At 37.2% G+C, this 22,244-nt stretch overlaps 2 protein-coding genes across 2 annotated transcripts; one reads left to right on the top strand and one right to left on the bottom strand.

Moving 5' to 3' along the window:
• Positions 5,061-13,152, top strand: LOC109726423 (serine/threonine protein phosphatase 2A 57 kDa regulatory subunit B' theta isoform-like). The gene is made up of 2 exons (XM_020255999.1): positions 5,061-6,951; positions 12,325-13,152. Exons 1-2 carry the CDS (start codon positions 5,734-5,736, stop codon positions 12,640-12,642), a joined length of 1,536 nt encoding a protein of 511 aa, XP_020111588.1. The 5' UTR covers positions 5,061-5,733; the 3' UTR covers positions 12,643-13,152.
• LOC109726251 (salutaridinol 7-O-acetyltransferase-like) lies at positions 20,426-22,007 on the bottom strand. Its single transcript, XM_020255760.1, has one exon. It carries the CDS (start codon positions 21,925-21,927, stop codon positions 20,584-20,586), a length of 1,344 nt encoding a protein of 447 aa, XP_020111349.1. The 5' UTR covers positions 21,928-22,007; the 3' UTR covers positions 20,426-20,583.

Genomic DNA, 22,244 nt, shown 5'->3' with positions numbered 1-22,244 from the left:
GCATTGGAACCTATATGTAAAGTATAAAGGGAACCGAGAGAGTGAAACTACAATTCTGGAGAAGTTCCAGAAATTTTACTCTCGGGGACTGGTCCCTTGGGTGAGAGACCGGTTCCCGAACGTTGATCAGCCGAACGAGGTGAAAAATCGGCTAAGTCCTGAAAATTAAGCTCTCGGGGACCGGTCTCTCAGGTGAGGACCGGTCTCCCGAGGACCGGTCTCCCGGGGAGAGACCGGTTCCCGAACGTTGATCAGCCGAACGAGGTGAAAAATCGGCTAAGTCCTGAAAATTAAGCTCTCGGGAACCGGTCCGCGGGGGAGAGACCGGTCCCGAGAGACCGGTTGCATCGGGGGGAGACCAGTCCCCTTCTGCGCAGATTGCACGATAGCTCTCGGGAACCGGTCCCTGAAGGGAGAGACCGGTCCCCGAGCCCGAAATTGCCGAGTGAGGGCTGTTTGCAAAAATGAAAAAGTGAGGGGCTTATGTGCAAAAGTGACATGGGTTGGATGTATAGAGGTGAGAGATGGGGTTGGCTCCCATTTCTCTCACACCCTAACCCTAAAACCTTTCCCTCTCTCTCTCTAAAAACTTCTCCTCTCTCTCTCCCTCTCTCCCTAGGGTTTGGACCAAGAGGGCTTTGGAGGAGCAAGCTTGGAGAAGAAGCTTCCCAAGGTGGTGGCTAGCTTGTGCAAGAGCTTTTGGAGGAAAACTTTAGACTCTAAAGGTGAGTTCCATATTTTGAGCTAGGGTTTTGAACTTGTTTTCTTTTAGCATGCTTCTAGGAGATGAATAGAGGTTTTTCCCCCATGTTATTCATGCTAGGGACTTAGTTGGGGAAGATGGTGTTGTACAAGGACCTAACTTTAGGATTTTTGGATTTTGAGGTTCAATCTTGGGATTGATCTCTTTTTAACCTAATTGGTAGGTCAACGAATACATCGGTGCGCTCGGTTCGGCGATACGACGAGCGTGCGCGAAGATATTGGAAAAAGAAGCCGAGTCGGTACAGATTGCCGCAGCTTGCGGTGAAAGTGTATAAAAATTGTGAAAACAGAACCACGGCATCCTAGTATCACACAAAGGTGGGGGGTGCTATCTGAAAACACCGAGTCTCTTTCTATGTCTATGTCACTATTTTTGAGCATGCTGGTATTATTGCATTCTTGCATGTAGGTAAGGAATGGTATATGTTGATTGCATCAATTATCTGCTTAAGATTATTGTGAATGATATAAGCACATGTGAACAAGAAAACGAATAACCCTATATACATGTGAATGTGATAAAAGACTATGACCATAGTAAATAACGGTGACATTGACTATAGTGACTCGATTGGCGTTGAAATGAGTATAGTTAAACAAAGTTTAACCAAAGTGGCATTATGTGTATTATGGCATCAGGACCATTGTGGCTTAGTAAAGTGACATACATGATTAGGTAAAGACCTATCATCGGTATTGTGGCAACATGGTTAAAGAAAATGATTAAACAGGATTTAGCTTTTGTGGCATTGAGACCGTTTGGCCATGCCTCCTCAAATTGAGGATGGGATCATACTCACATGAATTGGTTCCGGCTTGTGGGAGGTCGCTCCTCCACAAGCGGTGTACTCCGGAGTGAAAAAGCATCACGGGTGAAAGTGCCCGGCGAAGATCCTTCGGGCGGTTGTGCCTTGTGCCTCCCCCGTTAGACGGGACATGTGGACTGTGAGTTGGGGTAAACCAGGAGCACCCCGGGTTGATTGGGTAAAGGCCAAAGAAAAGTAAAAAGGACATGCATGCATAATCATCATGTATTGAATATGAATATTTATCTGTGATTTGCTTTATTGCAGGCATTGTATTAGAAGTGCATTAGTTAGTTTGTTATCCTTCTTTATTGAAATACATATGCATGAATTAGACATAGTGGGCGAATCGGCGTGGTCGGCGACCGAACCCACTGGGAACTTCGTTCTAATTCTCATTACCACTAACTCTGCAGATCCGTGCGCGAGCGGGGCGGCGGAGGATCGAGGCAAGGGTGTCGCGCCATAGATAGCGGCCTCGGAGTTTGTAGGCATACCCTATACTTTGGCGTACTCAACTGTAGATGTTGAACTGTATATGATGAAAAGCAAGAAATGTAAATTATATTTTGGCTAATGTAAGAATGATGTAAGCAATGTATTTTGGTTAAAGGCAAATGTGTGAAATAAATGTATTAGACAACTTGTGTTTGATTCAAATAAAATCAAATGACTTGTATGTTGAATGCTTAGATAGTTTCGATGCTTTTACTTGTGGTTGTTGTTTGCCCTTCTGCACACCTTGTATATCTTGCAATTTTCTTTAGTGATTTGCTTGTAATATACTTGTTGTTAGAGCCTTGGGCGGACAGGGGAGGTACTGTCTGTTCGGCGTCTGTCATGTGCTCGAATCCGACCAAATTGGCGGAGCTCGGGGCGTGACACCTACTCCCTATTCCTCTTTTCAATATTTATATTGTAAAAAATACGTACTAGCTTTAAACGCGGTGAACCATTCACCATGTTTTGACACGGTGAATGGTTCACCGTGTTTAACTTAACTACCGTCCCCAGCCCCGCCCGCGTGGCGCTGACGTGGCGCTTGCGTGGCAGGGGCATGACCATTTTTGCAAATATAAATTTGCTGGGATTATTTTTAAAAATAATTTTTTTTCAGAGGTTCAAGTGCAAAAAAGCCCTGATTATGCTTGAAAATATTATAAATGCAGCTGAAATTATATTAAATTGACACTAACTAATTAGAACAACCTAAACTACACAAATAGTTAACAAAAAAATATACTAATCTGGACAAAGTGGAAAATAGATTCACAAAAAAAGTATAATATATACTTAGTTATAATTAATTATTAATTAAGATTAACACGAGAACCATTTGAGTTTTTCTTTAAAAAAAGGAAAAACTTCAAAAAAACACCTTTGTGGTTTCACACTTTTTCATTTTAGTACCATATGGCTTAAAGTATATCAAGTTAGTACTCTGTGGTTTCTCACTTTATCACTTTAGTATCCTGTGGTTTAAAGTGTATCAAGTTAGTACTCTGTGATTTTTTTTTTGTATCAAGTTAGTACCCTATAATTTTATTTTTTTATGAAGTTAGTACCATATGGTTTTTAAACTATAGGATACTAAAGTGATAAAGTGCGAAACCATATGGTACTAAAGTGATAAAGTGCGAAACCACAGGGTACTAAAGTGAAAAAGTACAAAACCACAGGATACTAACTTGATACACTTTAAACCATATGGTATTAAAATGAAAAAAATAGAAACCCCAAGGAGGGTATTTGAAGTTTTTCCTAAAAAAAAAAACTTAAGTAGGCAAAAAAAGATAGTTATAAACTAAATCACAACAAAAAATCTTGTCAGTTTTTGATGAAAAATTAATTTCTTGATCTCACATAATATGACATAATTATTTACAATTAAGAATAACTTGGAGTAAATTAGTTGAAGACTCTAGTTAGCGTGATGAGGCCATTTTTGATACAATTCATTTATTTATAATAGTAAAACTGATAGTGACAATTTAAAATGAATATTTATAATATTTTATAAATAGAAAATGCTATTAGTACACGTGAAAAAAGGCTTGTAAATTTTATACCCCTCGTCCGGGAGTTTAAACATTATTTGAGTTTTTTTAGCACTTTTATACATAACTATATGTAACAATTATTACACTGTATTTTTTAACTATATGTAACAATTATTACACTGTATTTATAATAATATTTATCCAAACAACCACCGAAAGCATTAACCAAACCATTTCAAGCTTAGTGAAGTAGGTAATCCTAACCTGATCCTACTTAACATTTTTATTCGTATCCACACCCGGATTGAATCCCACCCATTGAAACAATTGTGGGACATTTTCTATATTTTTTTCTATTTCTAATGGTGTAGTTTAAGCAGGAAATTAAGAAACTATGATACAATCTCAACTAGTTATTTAATCATACATTAGTGTAGTAACCCGTGCGATGCGACAGATAGATAATTTGAGAAAATATAGAAAACTTCGACAAAAAAAAAAGAGAAAATATTGATAAAAAAAACGATAATGAAGGATGAGATTCGTTTTGCTGTTGAAAGAAAGTAACAGTCGAAGGAAGAAGAAAAGGAAGGATTTGAGCTGGTTCGGGGTGGAACCCATACTCAACTATGAAAGAAAAATTGTCATGCGGCAATGACAACTTTAGAAGAAATAATATAGAGATAGGTATAGATGAGACGTGACATTAACAAATGATATACTTAATTATGGTAAAAGTGTGCTGGAACACCCCTAAACAATAAACCAATTTGAAATAGGCTCATCAATCTTATTTTATTTTTATTGACATCTATCTCCACTTCCATTTTTTTTTCAGTTATTATAACTAATTAAGTTAAAGATTTTGTTAAATTTAATAATTATGTTAGTTATTAGTTATTAATAACTTTAATCTTATCTGCTAAAGATGACTAAAATTATTAAGAGTAAATTGCACTTTCGATCTATCAACTTTACGGTGCATGACATTTTTATTTTCAAACTTTAATTTATTATAGTTTTTGGCTCACATTTTTTAATTTATCACAATTAAGTTCTGCGGTTCATTTTAGTTGATTGCATACTAATGTTTCACGGATAAAGCAGTAATGCCGTAACTTTGTAATTATTGCGTCATCGATGAATGATATTATTACATTATTACTATATCAGCGATATATAATTATTTAACCAATTAACTTGGACAGTAAAACTTAATTATAATGATTTAAAAAATAAGTTTAGATTTAGCCAATTATATTAATTTAATTGAATCATCGAGAATTTATTATTACTAATAATATAATATTTTTAAATATAATGAAAAATTAAACGAGTGTCCGTGAAAAGCAAAGTTTGTTGGCCCATAGATTAGAGAGAGAGATATATATTTAAATTTATATATCATTAATAAACAACTAATTATTAATTATTAATTAATTAACCACCAGTCACAGCTCACAAAAGAAAGGGTGGGTGGAAAAAGAAAAAGCTATTTCAGATAATAGATGGAAAGGAAAAAAAAAGTAGTCCTTTTTCTTTTGTTTTGGGCTGCTCCTTCGACGAAGCTGTGCAAACAAGGTCTCGTCTCCGTCCTCCTCGTCATCGTCGTCCTCCTCCTCCTGCCAGGCCACCATTTTTTTCAAGATTTGAGAAGCACAAAAGAGAAAGATCTGATCCCCAAGTAACAGAAAAGGTTTAAATCTCCACAAATCCCATCTGGGTGTTCTTCATTTCCTTGATCTGTATCTGGTTCTTGAGTTGCAGTTGTTTTGTTTGATCCATTATGTTGAGTTTAAAGATGAGTTCTCTTTGTTTTTTTTGGGGGGGGGCATCTTTTGGGTGGGTTGTTGTTTGATCACAAGTTCTTGGTCTGAGTGGGTTGAGAATTTGTTCCTTAATATGAGGGAGAAGGGAATTCTTGGAATGTTATAAAAGGGATTTTATGTTTTGTGGGGGGTGGGGAGGGTTTGGAAATGATTAGGAAAGTAGTGAAAAGGGATCATTTTAAGGCATTTCTTCTCTCTTGGATTGGAGAAGATCCCTCTTTCTAAGATTGGGGGTGGAGTTGTTTGATTCATCAAAAGAAAAAAGAAAAAAGAAAAAAAAAAAAATCTTGCTTGTGAGTGTTGTAACTCTTCTTTGGTTGTTTTGCACACACTATGATTAAGCACTTCTTGGGGCGGCTCCCTCGGAAGCCGTCGAAGTCCAGCGACAGCCGAGAATCGATAGTAGGGGGGGCTCCTGATCAGCCGTCGAATTCTTCTACTACTGCTCCGAAAAGTGGGGATTTGTTGAATAGAAAGGCTAGCAGCAATATGGACAATTCAGTCCCCTATGTCTCAAATCATGGATTATCTCATCTCGGCAAAGACCCGCAAATTATCAATTCGACGGCGAACGGGCTTTTGGTATCTCCTTCTTATGAAGCACTGCCGAACTTTAGGGACGTTGCGAGCTCAGAAAAGCAGAGTGTGTTCATCAAGAAGCTGAATTTGTGCTGCGCCGTCTTTGATTTCACTGATCCTACGAAGAACCTCAAAGAGAAGGAAGTGAAGCGGCAGACGCTTTCGGAGCTTGTCGAATATGTTGCTTCTGTAAACGGTAAGTTTACGGAGATTGCCATGCTAGAGATCACCAAGATGGTGTCGATTAACTTATTTAGGAGCCTCACTTCTCCTCCTCGGGAAAATAAGGCCATCGAAGGCTTCGATTTGGAAGAGGAAGAACCCATAATGGACCCCGCATGGCCGCACCTGCAATATGTCTACGAGTTCTTCTTGAGATTCGTTATGTCGCCTCAGACAGATGCCAAGTTGGCCAAGAGATACATTGATCACTCCTTCGTTCTCAGGTTGCTCGATCTCTTTGATTCTGAAGACCCTAGAGAAAGAGAGTACTTAAAGACAACTCTCCACCGGATCTACGGTAAATTCATGGTTCATCGTCCGTTTATCAGGAAGGCGATCAACAACATTTTCTACAGGTTTATTTTCGAGACGGAAAAGCATAATGGAATTGCGGAGTTATTGGAAATTTTGGGAAGTATAATCAATGGGTTTGCTCTTCCGCTCAAGGAAGAGCATAAGCTCTTTCTTGTCCGGGCTTTAATTCCACTTCACAAGCCAAAGTGCATATCTATGTACCATCAGCAGTTGTCATATTGCATCACGCAATTTGTTGAGAAAGATTGCAAGCTTGCAGACACTGTTATAAGAGGCTTATTGAAATACTGGCCTATAACGAATAGTTCAAAGGAAGTGATGTTCTTAGGTGAGCTGGAGGAGGTTCTAGAAGCAACTCAACCTGCAGAATTTCAGCGTTGTATGGTTCCCCTGTTCCGTCGGATTGCGCGCTGCTTAAGTAGTTCTCATTTTCAGGTTTGAAACCTTTTGTTCATCTAAATTTAATTTATCTTGCTGCTAAACTTTTCTTTTTTTTGGTTTGTTTCATTCTTGCTATGCTTTTACTTCCACAGCTCTATCTTGTATGTCAAATTCCTAATGAGTTCTTTTGATTCTTAAATGGATTTGATAATGGCACATTGCTTTATGTTCTTTCATGCCATACAATTTGATTTTGTAAATTTTGTTCTGAAAATATTATTCAACTTTTGAATACTGAAACCTTTTTAAATTGCTTCTTTTTATCATTTTCTTTTTTACTTTTATCAAGCCTAATGCATGCAATTTTGTATTTTGTGCAAATTCTTTGTTATACGGAGTTTAGGTAACACTACTTGGTTTAGGTAAGTCTAGACATGATGATTATTTTAGTACAATGCTTTATGCTGCTACACCTTGATTTTGAAACAAAAGTACTGTGGAGATCTAAATATTTGGAAAGGAATATTTTCCCATCCAAACCGTAAAGAAACATTGTAAATTCCATTTGATTGTCTGAATGTTCAGTTACCAAATAAGTATAGCTATCTGCGGCCGTTGTTTGTTGAACATGGTTGGGTGGTCCAATCATTATTCTGGACCTAACTATGCCATCTAGTCTAGTTAATATTTTGCCATTCATAATTATAGGAACAAATGTCAAAGTGTAAACTACACGGAAAACCAAGATCTTGGCCTAGTCTCTAATCGTTTGGCTTCTTAGCTCATTCTCAACTCTTTTCGTCTATTTCCTCTCCTCCTTTTCCCTTCCATTTCTTTTGTCCCTTATTCTCAGTCTATAAATCCTCCTCTCTCATCTTCTTTTCATCCTCTCTACTCTCCATGGTCCTTAATGTTATTCCATCCAAGCCCTCTCTGGATCTCTCTTACCCACTATTCTTTCTTATTCCTGTCATTTTATTTGTTCCGCATCCCCTGCACTGCTATATCCTTCTCCTTTGCTTAATCACGTTGCTATGCCTTGTGATTGTTTCTCATTTGCCATCAAACATCACTCTATAAGTTGATCAGATGTTGAATCTTTCTCTCCTTTCTCTTACCTCTCTCTGGCGGAGTTTTGCATTAAGCTGCCTTATTGAGAAAGCTGTCCACATGGTAGATTGATGCTCGCAAAATATTGGTTTAGTTCAATCTTAACAAATTGATTGTTGACTAGATGGCTTCACTCTTGACTTTGGAAAGGTTTAAGGTATTAATGATCATGCTTAGATATGATGAGCGTGCTAACCTTTTAAAGGCAAAACATCTATATTTGCCGTTCTCTGAGATGCCTCAAACTGACTAAAGTTTGAGGATGCAATTCAACTCCTACATGAAGATGTAATTTCAAGTATTCAGCCCTTTTCTTATGGAACAAAGACTCACGAATTTGTATGCACACTCACCCGTTTACACAGCCCTGGCATTTCTAGGTATCATTAGTTAACTGCAATGTGTTGTTTCAGCAAATGAGTCTACCAGATGGCAATTTAAGCCTCAATTTGATTCCTTCCACTGAGAGAGCCTAGTTGACTCAATAGCTGCAACTTAAACCTCAAAGGAACTGCTCCTTCTGGTAAATTAATTCAAAGTGCCTGATTGATGGATTTTGAGCTTTTATGAACTTCATCACAATGGTCGCTTCGGATTGGTTTTGGTGAAGGCTGAATTTCATTCTTTTCCATGACTTCTCCATGTGTTTAGAAATGCCTACAAGGATTTTTATATTATGTACCAGATAATTTGTAGGTTTTTGTTCACTGGCTATCCATGTGGAAGTTGCTGACATGCACAATTACTTTATTTGCAACATGAAATTTCTTGATCAAAATAGTAGTTCTAAGTTCTTATGTTAATTCCTTGATGTTGTCTAAGCCATATCGTTATTACAATTTTTTACTTGCTATTGCTTTGCATGCAGGGGAAAGGAATATATAGTACTTCCTTTTTGATAATAAGAGGACATTTTAGCTTGCGAACTATATGAGCTTCTCTTCAGTGTTTGGTAGATTGATGTTTCTAGTAGTGACAAAATAACAGCTACCCTTAAAGCTTCACCATAGAATGCGCGCACAACTTTTTTGGGAGTTTCCGTTGCTGAGATGCCTAAGATATGATTGTTTGGGGTCTAGATGGTAGTCGCAAACTAAAGAGTTAAACAATTTTTTCCGCACTAGTTTAGAAGTGACATCTAATGATCTAAAGCAGATTGATTGCAGAAACTCAAATTGAAATAATCTAGACTCTAAACACGATGAATGCCAAATAGTGTGATCGAATGAAAATTAAACGAAATGTTTTCTTTTTCCAAAAAAAAATAAGAGAAGGAAATGCGTTGGAATCAATGAAGACCAAATAGTGTGCAAGCAAAGCGGACTGTTTTATTCAAGCAGAAGGTTCTTTATGCTTTTCCAGTGGCAGTTATGACTGCAATTTTATATCATGGGAAGAGGAAAGATTGAAAATGCTTTGGGATTTATTTGGGTCTTTCGAAGCATAAGAAGTCGGGTGCTTTTTGAAACGCAATACCAAACTAGGCCTAATAGAAAATATGATGTGTGGACGTACCAAGAGAAGACATTATTGAATTTGATTTGACAAAGAATTCTGCTTGAAACAAAGTTATATGAAGTGAAATGATTCCTGAAGCGAACTCCAAATGATTTATACTGCAGGTTCGGTTCTTTTTTTTTTTTCTTTAGTCCTATGAGTTAAGGCGACACCACTTCTCATACCAAGTGTTGTCTCACATGCATTACATCACATATTTGTGGCAGCATTGACTTGCTGCCACATAGTTTTTCTTCCTTTCTTGTTGTAATTTGCTTCCTTTGACTCGTAATGGCAATCTGTTGCCTATTGGCAATCTTTTCTATCAACACCAGTCATGCTTGATCAAATTAGCCTTTACAAAACTTATTCACAAGCTCTGCACGGTTGTTCTCAATCATCCTAACTGCTTCATCAGAAATCATTCTATATCTGCATTTCCCCCAAGGATCTGAAAGTCTCAGCATCACATGCTTCTAACTTCATGTGCTACCCAATTCATCTAAGATTGATGCATTCAAACATCTCGTCACATTTGCTGCTGGTTACATTTTCTCATGCCAAATTCATGAAAAGTTCTTTGAGCTTGTGTCTTCTTTCTATATGCCTGCAAGTTTGTTGCTCTATATCTACATTTTTGGACTATTAATTGCAATTCTTGAAATTTGCTTCCTGTTTGTAATGGCATATTGATTTTACTCGTTCTTTTGCATCAGAACCATGTTTTTGCAAACTTGAAGGATGTCAAAAAATGTGTTAGGAGTGGAAGTTTTGAGTCTTTTCAGATGAAAAGGGATGAATGCATATGTTTTAGTTAGGAGATATAGGATTGGAACAATATTGGAGAGTTGAAGCCCTGAGGGTTAGCTTTGTTCTATATGAAAATATTCAGCCCTTTTCCGCCTACATAATTATTTTCTTTTAGGGTAAATTTCACTACTCTTCCCTGAACATCTAGTTAAAGTTCATTTTGATCCTCGGACTTTTAAGTTGAACATTTAACACCCGGAGCTAGTCTCATTCTTCTACTTTCATAAATGTGCAAGTTACTCACTCAGGATCCATGAAACATGTCAATGCTAGTTTACGAGGAACTGCATCATCTCATAGTAATACATAATTTCAAAGTATGATTAAGCAACTCTGTATTTATTGCTTGGACAATCACCTGGCGACTAGGCCAGCAAGTTAAGGAATTACCTACTTTCTTTGAAGTTACGTTGGCTACATGAATTGTATTGCTGAAATGCTAATTTTTGGTCAAGAAATGGTGAAAGAAATCTCAAGTTACATGAATGTGGCAAAATCAATATAAATATTATCGGAAGTTGGATATGAGAATATGTGATAGTACATGCAACAAACATCCATGAGAAGTCTGAGGGAACCAAGTATGGGAGCATTATAGAACTTTATTGTAGACACAGTTTGATTTTGGCAATAATTTTACCGTGGGAGCCTTTGTAATCCTTGGGTTGGTCTACTATTTTTGGGATAACTGTTGTAATCATTGTTGGGACTACTGTAATGATGGCTGGATAACTGGACGGACTTGTTTCCGGGGTGAGGAGGAATAATGCGTAACTGGAACTATTATAGGTATGAGGAGGATAAAGTTGGGGATGGCAAGATTCCTCGAGAGGCTGGAATTGTCGTTCTTGGATTTTTCCAAATAATTCGGTTTGTCCAGGAGAACAGTCCCTAAAATAAGTGCAGCCTTGGATTTTATGACCGTCTAGCTAGTGCTTCCTAACTATTTCTCTGAAGCCAAAATAAATGTGCTTCTTTGTTGGGTATGTAAGAACTCGTCACTTATACTTAGTTCTATGCAATGAAATCAGATAAAGGTGAAAGTACGTGGACACTGAGATAAGGAGTTACCGATGACCAATATTTAGCTTTACTGCTACATTTTTTCAGATAATAGTTCTATAATCTAGAAAAAAGTTAACATAGAGGTCAACTTAGTTTGGGTCATTGATCAAAATGAAATGTTCCGGTGGTCTGCAGTTTTCCAAATATAATAATGAAAAGAGAAAGGATAAATGAAAAAAAAATCAGGGGTGTAAACCGTGCGGAAAAAGTAGGAGCTTTAGATTGTACATAATTGATATGGCAATTACATTACACCGTATGTCTAATTTTTGTCTTCTGATACTACAGAATACAAGCACAATTGAAACAACTAATAATTGGCACATTAGATGCTATACTATCATGACATCTCCAGCTACAAATAGTCAATGTATGGTGAAGACATATATAATATCTGATATGCTAACATTTTCGAGTTAACTAGATTGAAATGAAACACAAATGCTCAAGTGCCAAATGAGTATCCAGTTTATAATCTTAAATGATGGTTCTAAAAGTCATGTTAAGCGTAGTTAGTCGGAAAACCTATGTGAATCATCTGGAGTTCACTACTGGCCTAAACCGATTGAGACCTGCTGAACCCAACAAATCTCATTGACAAAGGATGTCACAGGGGTCAAATCTTGTTTGCTTTCAGCTGATACCGTTAAAAAGTAAGGCAGCACATTTACGTTTGGCACATGCTGTATTGTGTTTGAATTCTCTACATTTATTTGCTGCTGAAATGCTGAACAAGAATGATTTAAAAGGATTAAGAAATTTTTGGTGCTAAAGAGTTTTGTTTTCTGAGTTACTGATTTCCCTAATGAATCGTTGATCTTTATAATCATATTATGTTTAATATAGCTGCTATTCATTACTCGTTATTAACTGGAACCAAATAGTAGTATGGTATTGTTGTGTTTGACATAGGAACAATCATCTTTGCTTGCTGCCGTTTTGCAGGTCGCAGAGAGGGCATTGTTTTTGTGGAACAATGATCATATTGAGAACTTGATTAAGCAAAACTCTAAGGCGATTCTACCTATCATCTTTCCGGCATTGGAGAGAAACGCAAGGGGTCATTGGAACCAGGCTGTTCAGAGCCTAACATTGAATGTTCGCAAGATCTTCTCCGATCACGATTCCGAGCTTTTCAATGAGTGCTTGGAAAAGTTTAAGCAAGACGAAATCAAAGACCAGGAAATAAAATCGAAACGTGAGGCCATGTGGAAACGACTAGAAGAAATCGCTTCTTCAAAACCTGGCATAACAAAGCTGTGATTGTCCTCTATCAAATCCGATCAACTATCTACCCTTCAATCTCCTACTTGGTTGACTTCATAAGGCAGCATTGCATTTTAATTGGCGAAGTTCTTATCGGTGGACTCCTACTACTACTGTATTACTTCGGATCCTGTATTACGTTCCATAGAGTCGATGGGGGGAATCCATGGTTGACCTGTAAATTTCAGTGGTAATATCGACGGTAGAATCACTCTTGGCTTAATTGTCATACTTTCTTTTTGACCTAGAGGATGGCATATTTCCAGCTTGCAGGTAACTACTTAACCACTCAACATATACGCGAGCGGCCGAGATCTGTCGGTGGGAATTTATTAGATTGCTTAAGGATTTGATAGTTTGTCTTCTCTCATCAATGATGCTTTACAAATGAGACATTTTGTTGACGCGGGTTTTTGAAACATTTATCGATCTTTCTTAAGTTTTTGTATCCAGTGAACTCTATGAATTTTCTCATTTTGCTAGTGATTTTACTGATTTAATCTCTAATTTAGTTCAAAGTTCCTTCTAGTAAAAAATGGAGCAAAATGTCTATTTTTAACATGTGTTCTAACTGATTGGTCAACTGCTAGAGAAAGTTTTATTTGCAACAGCTTATTCCATTAAGTCATATAATGCTAGCCCATCAAAAGCTTCTATCTTATGTACTAAAGAAAATTTTCTTTTGCACATCAATTTAATATGATGTTATTACGTTTCCTTTGCTGTGGCCATTTACTAATCTCTGGTCTCAAACAAATAAAAGGGGTAAAAAAAAAAAAAAAAAAAAAAATCACATTAGATTNATTGGTCAACTGCTAGAGAAAGTTTTATTTGCAACAGCTTATTCCATTAAGTCATATAATGCTAGCCCATCAAAAGCTTCTATCTTATGTACTAAAGAAAATTTTCTTTTGCACATCAATTTCCTTTTTTTGCAGACAGTAATTGTAATCTTTAATTTTTGTTTCAATTAAGCCTCCCCATTAAAAATACCTTTAATTGGTGCAATTAACCAAAAACAAATTGAATAAATGAAGTCAATAATAAATGTCTTTTATTTTTGCATCATTGCAAAAAAAAAAAAAAAAAAAAAAAAAAAAAAAAAAAAAAAATCACATTAGATTATAGGGGCCATTTCAAACCTACCCTGTAAAATTAAAAACTTGTAATAATATCTCAACAACTACAGCTCAGAATAGTTTGCTGTCGTTTTAAGGCATTTGAAAACTATGTTAAGGGTGAGACTTGAACTCAGTAAATCATGAATCTGAAGAAAGTTGGGGATCTAATTCAAGAAGAAAAAAAAATTTGGTACTGAAAAAAAAAAACACAGTAAAGGTTGGGGACATAAGGTGAAACTAACGGCATACAAAGAAGCAATACGACACAAACATCCAAAAAGGGTCTATAATGTACATTTCATCCATCCAACGATGGAGACTTTTCCACTAGTCACATTGCCATCCCACTCTATGTGGTAGGGTGTATATTATACACTCTTTTTGGGATGTACAAATAGATTTTTCCAAATAGAAGAGCAATACTATATAAACATTCATAAAGAGGTGTATAATGTATATGCCAATCCAAGGGTGGGGACTCTTTTGCTAGTCACATTGACGTAATTAGTAAAGTCCATTCCACCCTATATCTGTGGGGTGTATATTATACACCTTTTTTGGGATGTACAAATAGCTTTTTTCCAATTGAATGAGCAACATTACGCAAACGTCCGTAAAGGGATGTATAATATACATCCCACCTATCCAAAGGTGGGGATTTTTCCACGTATGGTTCAGTAGTCACTATTTAGAATAGTTGGCTATAGTTCAAGACATTATAAAATAAAAAGTTTAAAAATTGAGTTAAACAGCGACCTGAAAATATTATTGGATCAACAGTCACTGAACTAATGACGTCACCATGACGTCATAAATATTTAATTATTATTTTTACATTATATATTCATACCGTTAAACGTTATTTACAGCATTTAAAACTTCTAGAAATCAAATTTTATAATTTTTCGATATTATTTACCTTACGATCAAGAGGTCACAAAATTGACAATTTTTAATGGCCGGCATGGGATACTTGCTAGTTTAACAGTGTAAAAGAATCAGAATTTGTTGAATTTTTGATAGAAAATTCTCTTCACTACCTAGATAAAGATCAATAACTCCAATCTTGAATTGAAGGATCCGATCATCCTTTTTTAGGATGTCGTTCAATTTTGATTGTTCATTTTATGCCCGCTTGATGGACTTTATTATGATTTCGAAAATTTACGAAATTTATTTTCTAAAAGTTTCAAATACTTTAGATCATATTTAACGAAGTGGATCGTCGATTCGGAAGCTCCATCATCGAAAACAACTTATGAGTATGAGGGCTCGAATACTCATAATAGTATAGTAGCTATATGAGTTGGACTGGGCTACTATGAGTAGCAAAATTCCATTATTGCTACTAGTTTTTTAGTCATTGGATCAACTCTTTTCATCATTTCTAACCATTGGATTAAATGCTATAACCCAGTGCGGACCACTCAACCCTAGGGGGACCACTCAACTCTAGTGACTAATATCATCCTAACCCTACAATTTTTCATCCAAGGGTTAAAACTTGATAGCAAAAAGAGTGTTTTACTACTAATAGTATTCCAGCCTAATTCTATATATATATATATATATATATATATAGAGAGAGAGAGAGAGAGAGAGAGAGAGTTGAGCTAGAATACTATCGATAGTAAACGGGCTCCGTTGCCACCTATTTATTTTCGATGATGGAGCCTCCAAATCGATGATCGGCACCATTAAACATGATCTATACCACTTGAAGTGTTTAGAAATCAAATTTCATATATTTTCGATATTGTTCTCTTATCCATCGAGTGGACACAAAAATGAACGGCTGAAAATGAATATTCTTTAAAAAATGATGATAGGAGTCTTGTAATCAAGATCAAGAGTATAGATCTTGTTTTAAATAGTTTAAAAAATTTTTTAACAAAATTTCAATTAATTTGGATATATTTACACCGTTAAACAAGAAAACGCCTCATATCAACCATTAAAATTACAAATTGTGAAACCTTTTGATCATTAGGCAAATGATGTCGAAAAGATTTGAAATTTGATTTCTAAATACTTCAAGTGGTATAGATCATGTTCAACGGTGGCGCATCGTTCGATTTGAGGCTTCATCATCGAAAACAGATGGGTGGCAACGGAACCCGTTTGCTACTGATAGTATTCTAGCTGCTTGGTGCTTATAAGTTTTTTAACCGTTAGATCTACTCCTCGGATCATTTTTAACCATTATTATACCATTCAACCAACACCCACTCAACCTAGAGGCCACATCATCCTAACCGCATATATCTTATCAATGGCCTAAAAATCTACAAGTATAATAAACTTGGTACTTTAAAAGCATAGGAGCTCAATTATATATATATATATATATAGTCTCTATACTATCTGTAGTACCGGGGCTCCGGTACTATAGTCCCGTTTTCGATCTTAGGGTATTCAATCAACAATCCACACCGTTTAAAACTGATCTAAGATATTTTAAAGTTTTTAGAAATAAAATTTTATATTTTTCGACATAGTTTACTTTATGATCAAACCATTTCAAAATTGTCAATTTTCAATAGCACTAGGCGAGTTTGGGTTTAACTGTAGAAGAATCTAAATTTCTTCAATTTTGATAGAAATTACTTTAAACTATCTAGATTAAGGTTAACATTCTTGATTTGATTTGAAGTCCTATGCTCAAATTTAAAGATTATTCATTTCCACCGTCCATTTTTGACGTAATTTATTTACTAAGTAAACGATGTCGAAAAAAACTAAAATTTTATTCTAAAAACTTCATATACCCTAGACATATTTAACAGTGTGGATTCGTAATTAGAACACCCTAAGATCGAAAACAAGACTATAGTACTGGGGCTCCGGTACTATAGATAGTATAGTAGCCTAATTTCTATATATATATATATATATATATATATATAATTATATATATATATGAGTGGGCTGGTATGCTTATGGAACACGGAGCCTCCGTGCTTCAAGTTGTTTCGATGTTCGGCACTTTCGAATCGACGATCGGCTCCGTTAGAGTTGATCTAGTAGTATTTGAAGTACCTAGAAAATAAATTTTGTGCTTTTTTCGATATCATTTGCATAGTGATCGAAGGGTTCAAAATCAATAAGTTTAATGGTCGTGGGTGAGCCGGTTGCAAGTTTAACGGTGTAGAAATATCCAAATCACATGAAATTTTGATAGAAAATTTTTTATACCATATAAAACAAGATCAATAACTTTGATCTAAAATTTTAATGTCATATCATCATATTTTGTAAGATTTTTATTTTCAGCCGTTGATTTTGAGCCACTTCGATCACTAGGCAAATGATATCGGAAAATCGCAAAATTTATTTTCTAGATACTTCAAATACTCTAGATCAAGTCTAACGGAGTCGATCGTCGATTCGAAAGTCCGAACATCGAAAACAAAGTGGAAGCACGGAGCCCTCCGTGCTTCCATAAGCATCCTAGCCGCACTCATATATATATATATAGTACCGGAGCTCCGGTACTATAGTCTTGTTTTCGATCTTAGGGTGTTCAAATCAACGATCCATACCGTTAAAATTGATTTAGGGTATTTAAAGTTTTTAGAAATAAAATTTTATATTTTTTCGACATAGTTTACTTTATGATCAAACTATTTCAAAATTGTCAATTTTCAATGGCTATTATGGCGAGTTTGGAGTTTAATGGTATAGAAGAATCTAAACTTCTTCAAATTTTGATAGAAAATACTTAAACTATCTATATTAAGGTTAATATTCTTGATCTTGAATTTAAAAGTCCTATGCTCAAATTTTAAAGATTATTCAATTTTCACAATCTATTTTGACATAATTTATTTACTAAGTAAACGATGTCGAAAAAAACTAAAATTTTAATTCTAAGAACTTCATATATCCTAGATCATATTTAACGGTGTGGATCGTTAATTTGAACACCCTAAGATCTAAAACAAGACTGTAGTACCGGTGCTCCGGTACTATAGATAGTATAGTAGCCTAATTCCATATATATATATGTATGTATATATATATATATATATATATGTATGTATATATATATATATATATATATGTATGTATATATATATATATATATATATNAAAAAAAAAAAAAAATCATACTTACTGCTTGGAGGCATAAAATGTGACGTCCCAATAGTTCCACATTAGTTAATATGGTAAAGTGTAATCGGTTTATAAGTGACAAACACACTAATAATAATAACTCGGTTTAAGCATTTTGGACCCAACGAGTTATTATTACTAAGGGTCGGATTGTTATATATAGTATCAGAGCCTGATAACCAGTTTGGTAAATCTGGATCTCAAACTTCCAACTGGTGAATCACATCGAATAATATGAGAAAGTGTGATTGGACTGGGCAGACGAGAATGTGACATCCCAATAATCCCATATCGGACCCTAATAACCAACCTGGTAAGTCTGGATTTCACACTTCCGACCGGTGAATCACATCGGATAATGTAGAAAAGTGTGATCGGACTGGACTGACGAGAACGTGACATTCCAATAATCCCATACCGGATAATCTGATAGGTTTATAAGTGACGGACACACTAAATAATAACTGAACTTAAGAATTTTAGGCCGAGTGATCATATTTTGGATGATATTTCAACTTACTCTACATAATTTTATTTACTTTTTTTTTTAAGATTAAGATAAAAAAAACCCCTCCTTATATTCCCACTAATCCCTAGAAGCCCTTTCCCGCTGCAGGAGGAAGCGCTTCTTGGTTTTTTGAATTTTTTCTGACGTCCAAGGCCCGGCATCTCCTCAGTCCTTACCGTGGAAGGCCATAAAAAATTTGAAAAATAAAAATAAAAATTGAAGGGAACCCCCTCCACTATATTAATTATGGAATAGAATCTATTGAAATAGTCCCTATTAACTTTATTTTTTTATTTTAATTTTCTTAAAAAATTTTATATTTTTGCCCACAAAAAAAAAAAGAAAAAAAAGAAAAAAGAAGCTCGTGCTCCCGGCTTCTTGGATATAAAAGTTTTGTATATTTTGGATGGTTTCGGAACATGGGCTTACATGCAAAATCCAACAGAATTAAGTGCTTTTGTTCGAATGAATTAAATAAATTATTTAATTTATTGACTATTCTATACGTTTTAGTAACTTTAAATTTATTACATTGGCAACTAATTGTTTACAAATTTATTGATCTTAGGAGTGACAATCCAGTTCGCTGTTTGCGTACCAGCTCGTGTTGGGCTCGAAATAATTTCGAAATCAAATCGCTCGTTTAGTAAATAAGCCGAATATGAGTTGAATTTTTTAGCTCGTTTAATAAACGATCCGAATACGAGCTAAGATCAACTTGCTTGTGTTTGGCTTGATAAAAACTCGAATATATGTATATATAGTTAGGTTGGTATACTATCGGTAGCACGGAGGCTTCCATGCTATCAAGTTGTTTTTAATGATGCGGCTTTCAAATCGACGATCGATTCTGTTAGACTTGATCTACAGTATTAAAAATATTTGAAAACTAAATTTCATAATTTTTCGACATCATTTATATTGAGTCCGTTTGCTACCGATAGTATTCTAGCTCAACTCTCTCCCTCTCTCTCTCTCTCTCTCTCTCTCTCTCTCTCTCTCTCTCTCTCTCTCTATATATATATATATATATATATATATATAGTTAGGTTGGTATACTATCGGTAGCACGGAGGCTTCCATGCTATCAAGTTGTTTTTAATGATGCGGCTTTCAAATCGACGATCGATTCTGTTAGACTTGATCTACAGTATTAAAAATATTTGAAAACTAAATTTCATAATTTTTCGACATCATTTATATTGAGTCCGTTTGCTACCGATAGTATTCTAGCTCAACTCTCTCCCTCTCTCTCTCTCTCTCTCTCTCTCTCTCTCTCTCTCTCTCTCTCTCTATATATATATATATATATATATATATATATATAGAGTTGATCTAGGATACTTTTACAAGTATCATCCCCATGTTGCCATTACGTTTTTAGCCATTGGATCTACTTTTTGATTACAAATAGCCTTTGGATCAAACACTATTCCACCTACCACCACCTACCACCACCTACCACCATCATCTCAACCTCACATCTCTCCATCTAAGGGCTAAAAACACACAAGTATCACTTGGGTGATACTTGTAAAAGTATTCTAGCCCTACTATATATATATATATATATCGAGCCGAACACGAATAAGCATATATATATATATATGGAGCTGAACATGAATAAGCATATCGTAACCTGAGTTCAACTCGTTTAGATTATAAGTTGAAAAATTCAGCTTATATTTTATATATTTTTTAAACGAGTGATCGATATTGAGTTCATTTCAAAATGAATACAAACTGACTAACAAATAATGAGCTGCATTGTTGGTCCTAATTATAATCCTAATTTTTTCATGAAACATTGCCAACTATAGGTTTGTTATTTTTATTTTTACCTAATAGTAATTCCTCTCTGAAACAATTAATGGAGCAAGCGCGTAGACCGAGGGATCAGAAGAAAGTAAAGATAATTAATACGTGGGATGAGCGCGCAAATTTAGGCACGCGAGTTGCATGCGATGATATTTTAATGAGTAAAAAGAAGATGCTTAGAATCCAGTGCCATCACAGTACCACAGATCGTGATGTCCCTCTATATGAACACTCAAAATTTATTCAAATTTAAATTCGAAAGTCACAAGTTAATTGAAGGCTAAATGGATAGAACTTCGAATATGGATATAAAAAAGTCAAATTTCAATGCAGAAATTTGACGGAGGAAGAGAACTACGCAACGCAGATCCTGGTTCACGGCTGGCCGACGTGGTGGACCGGGTTCAGGGGGACCAGCTTGTCCAGCTCCCGCTGGAGCTCCGCCATCTCGTCCTCCCCCAGCGACGCCCAGACCTCCATCCCCTGCGGGTCCCCCGCGGAGGGCGGCCGCGGCAGCACCACCATGGCGCTGGGCCCCAGCAGCGTCGTGCAGGCCCACGCCGCCGGCCCCCACCCGAAGTCCACCTCGTACACCGGCAGCCGCAGCCAGCTGCTGAAGATGTTCATATCGAACCCCGCCTCCGCCAACCCGCCGCACTTCTGCACCTCCTCCAAGGTCAGCTCCGACGCCCTCAGCCACCCGTCCTCGCCCTGCAGCCGCCGCACGTACTCGGCGTCCACTCCCTCCACCGCGGCGCCCATCTCCGCCTCCAGCACGTTGTTTGCGCTTTCATTAGTCACGTCGGACGCAACGTTCTCCACCACATCTCTCGGAATGCCGACGAGAATCGCTATGCAGCGGTTGCCGAAGGAGCCGATCGGGGTCGGCGGCTCCGTCCGCGACCGCGAGTCCAAAACCAGCGTCGCCACCGCCGCGCGCGCGCGGGGCCGCGCCCGCAATGCGGACCGCCAGACGAGCCCCGCCACCGCCTGGAATCGCGTCGTCGCCGAAGACGCCGTCTTCTCCCTCAGCGCCGCGATTCTCGGCCCGTCGAGCACGAACCGCTTCCGGACCTGCGGCGGCTTGTTCTCCGGCGGTTTCTCGCCCTCGTACGGAACTGCATTCGCATTCGGCGGAAAAACAGCAGCGCCGTCGAACGACGGGGAATTCTCGGACGAGGAGGAACCTCTGGCCGCCGCGGCCCACGCTTGCAGAAACGAGAATAGCGATCGGCCGTCGGCGATCTTGTGCGAGACGCAGAGGCCGACGGCAATGCCGCCGCATCGGAATACGGTGGCTTGCACCGAGAGAATGACTGTCGGCTCAGAGTCACAGCAAGAGGCCTCGCCTTTGCTACAAGGGAGGAACTTCTTCACCTCGTCGAGATCGGGTTCGTCGGAGCTCAGAATCTCCGAGAGGTCGGCGCCGGGCGCGCGGGCTTCCAAGAAGTCAACGCCCTGATCGCCGCAGTCGACGATGGAGTTGCCGCTCATCCTGCCGGCGAGCGGATAGAAACTGGCTAGCGCAGTCGACAACGAAGATTTCAAAATTTCGAGATCGGCGTCGGCGTCGGCGGCAGAGTAGAAGAAGACGACGGGGAGGTGGTAGACGGGGGTGATCTGATCGATCCAGCAGAGCTGGTAGGAGCGGAGATGGGGAGGGGTCGGAGTGGAGGGTTTCACGGTCCTGCGGGAAACGACATCTACGGTGATTGCCATGGCAAATTGGTTGATTGTACGCCGAGCCGTGGAGCTTTAATTTTGGTGGACACGGTTCGGTTGAATGGGATAAAAATTTTCAGTAAAGCTTCGTTACACCGTGACTACGTTCGATTTAGGTATAAATAACAACTGCTTATATTAAAAATAAATATAAATTTAGATGTAAGCAGAAATTATATTAATTTTATATTTGAATAAAAATAGATAGTGTTTGGATTGCTAAATTGAAACAAAAAAAATAAAAGTTATAATTTGAAATTAAAATCATATTATTTAATTAATTAACATCAAAATATTATTTAAAATAAATAGGC

This window comes from Ananas comosus, linkage group 21 (genome assembly GCF_001540865.1).
Source record: "Ananas comosus cultivar F153 linkage group 21, ASM154086v1, whole genome shotgun sequence".
Lineage (NCBI taxonomy): Eukaryota > Viridiplantae > Streptophyta > Magnoliopsida > Poales > Bromeliaceae > Ananas > Ananas comosus.
This window is presented reverse-complemented; position numbering and strand designations above follow the sequence as displayed.

What these genes read in the sequence shown, in the direction of transcription:
- LOC109726423 (XM_020255999.1), top strand. Translation starts at nt 5,734, where the DNA reads ATGATTAAGCACTTCTTGGGGCGGCTCCCTCGGAAGCCGTCGAAGTCC. An exon ending in TAAGTAGTTCTCATTTTCAG is followed by an intron (nt 6,952 to 12,324) that starts GTTTGAAACCTT and finishes GCCGTTTTGCAG; the next exon opens with GTCGCAGAGAGGGCATTGTT.
- LOC109726251 (XM_020255760.1), bottom strand. Translation starts at nt 21,927, where the DNA reads ATGGCAATCACCGTAGATGTCGTTTCCCGCAGGACCGTGAAACCCTCC.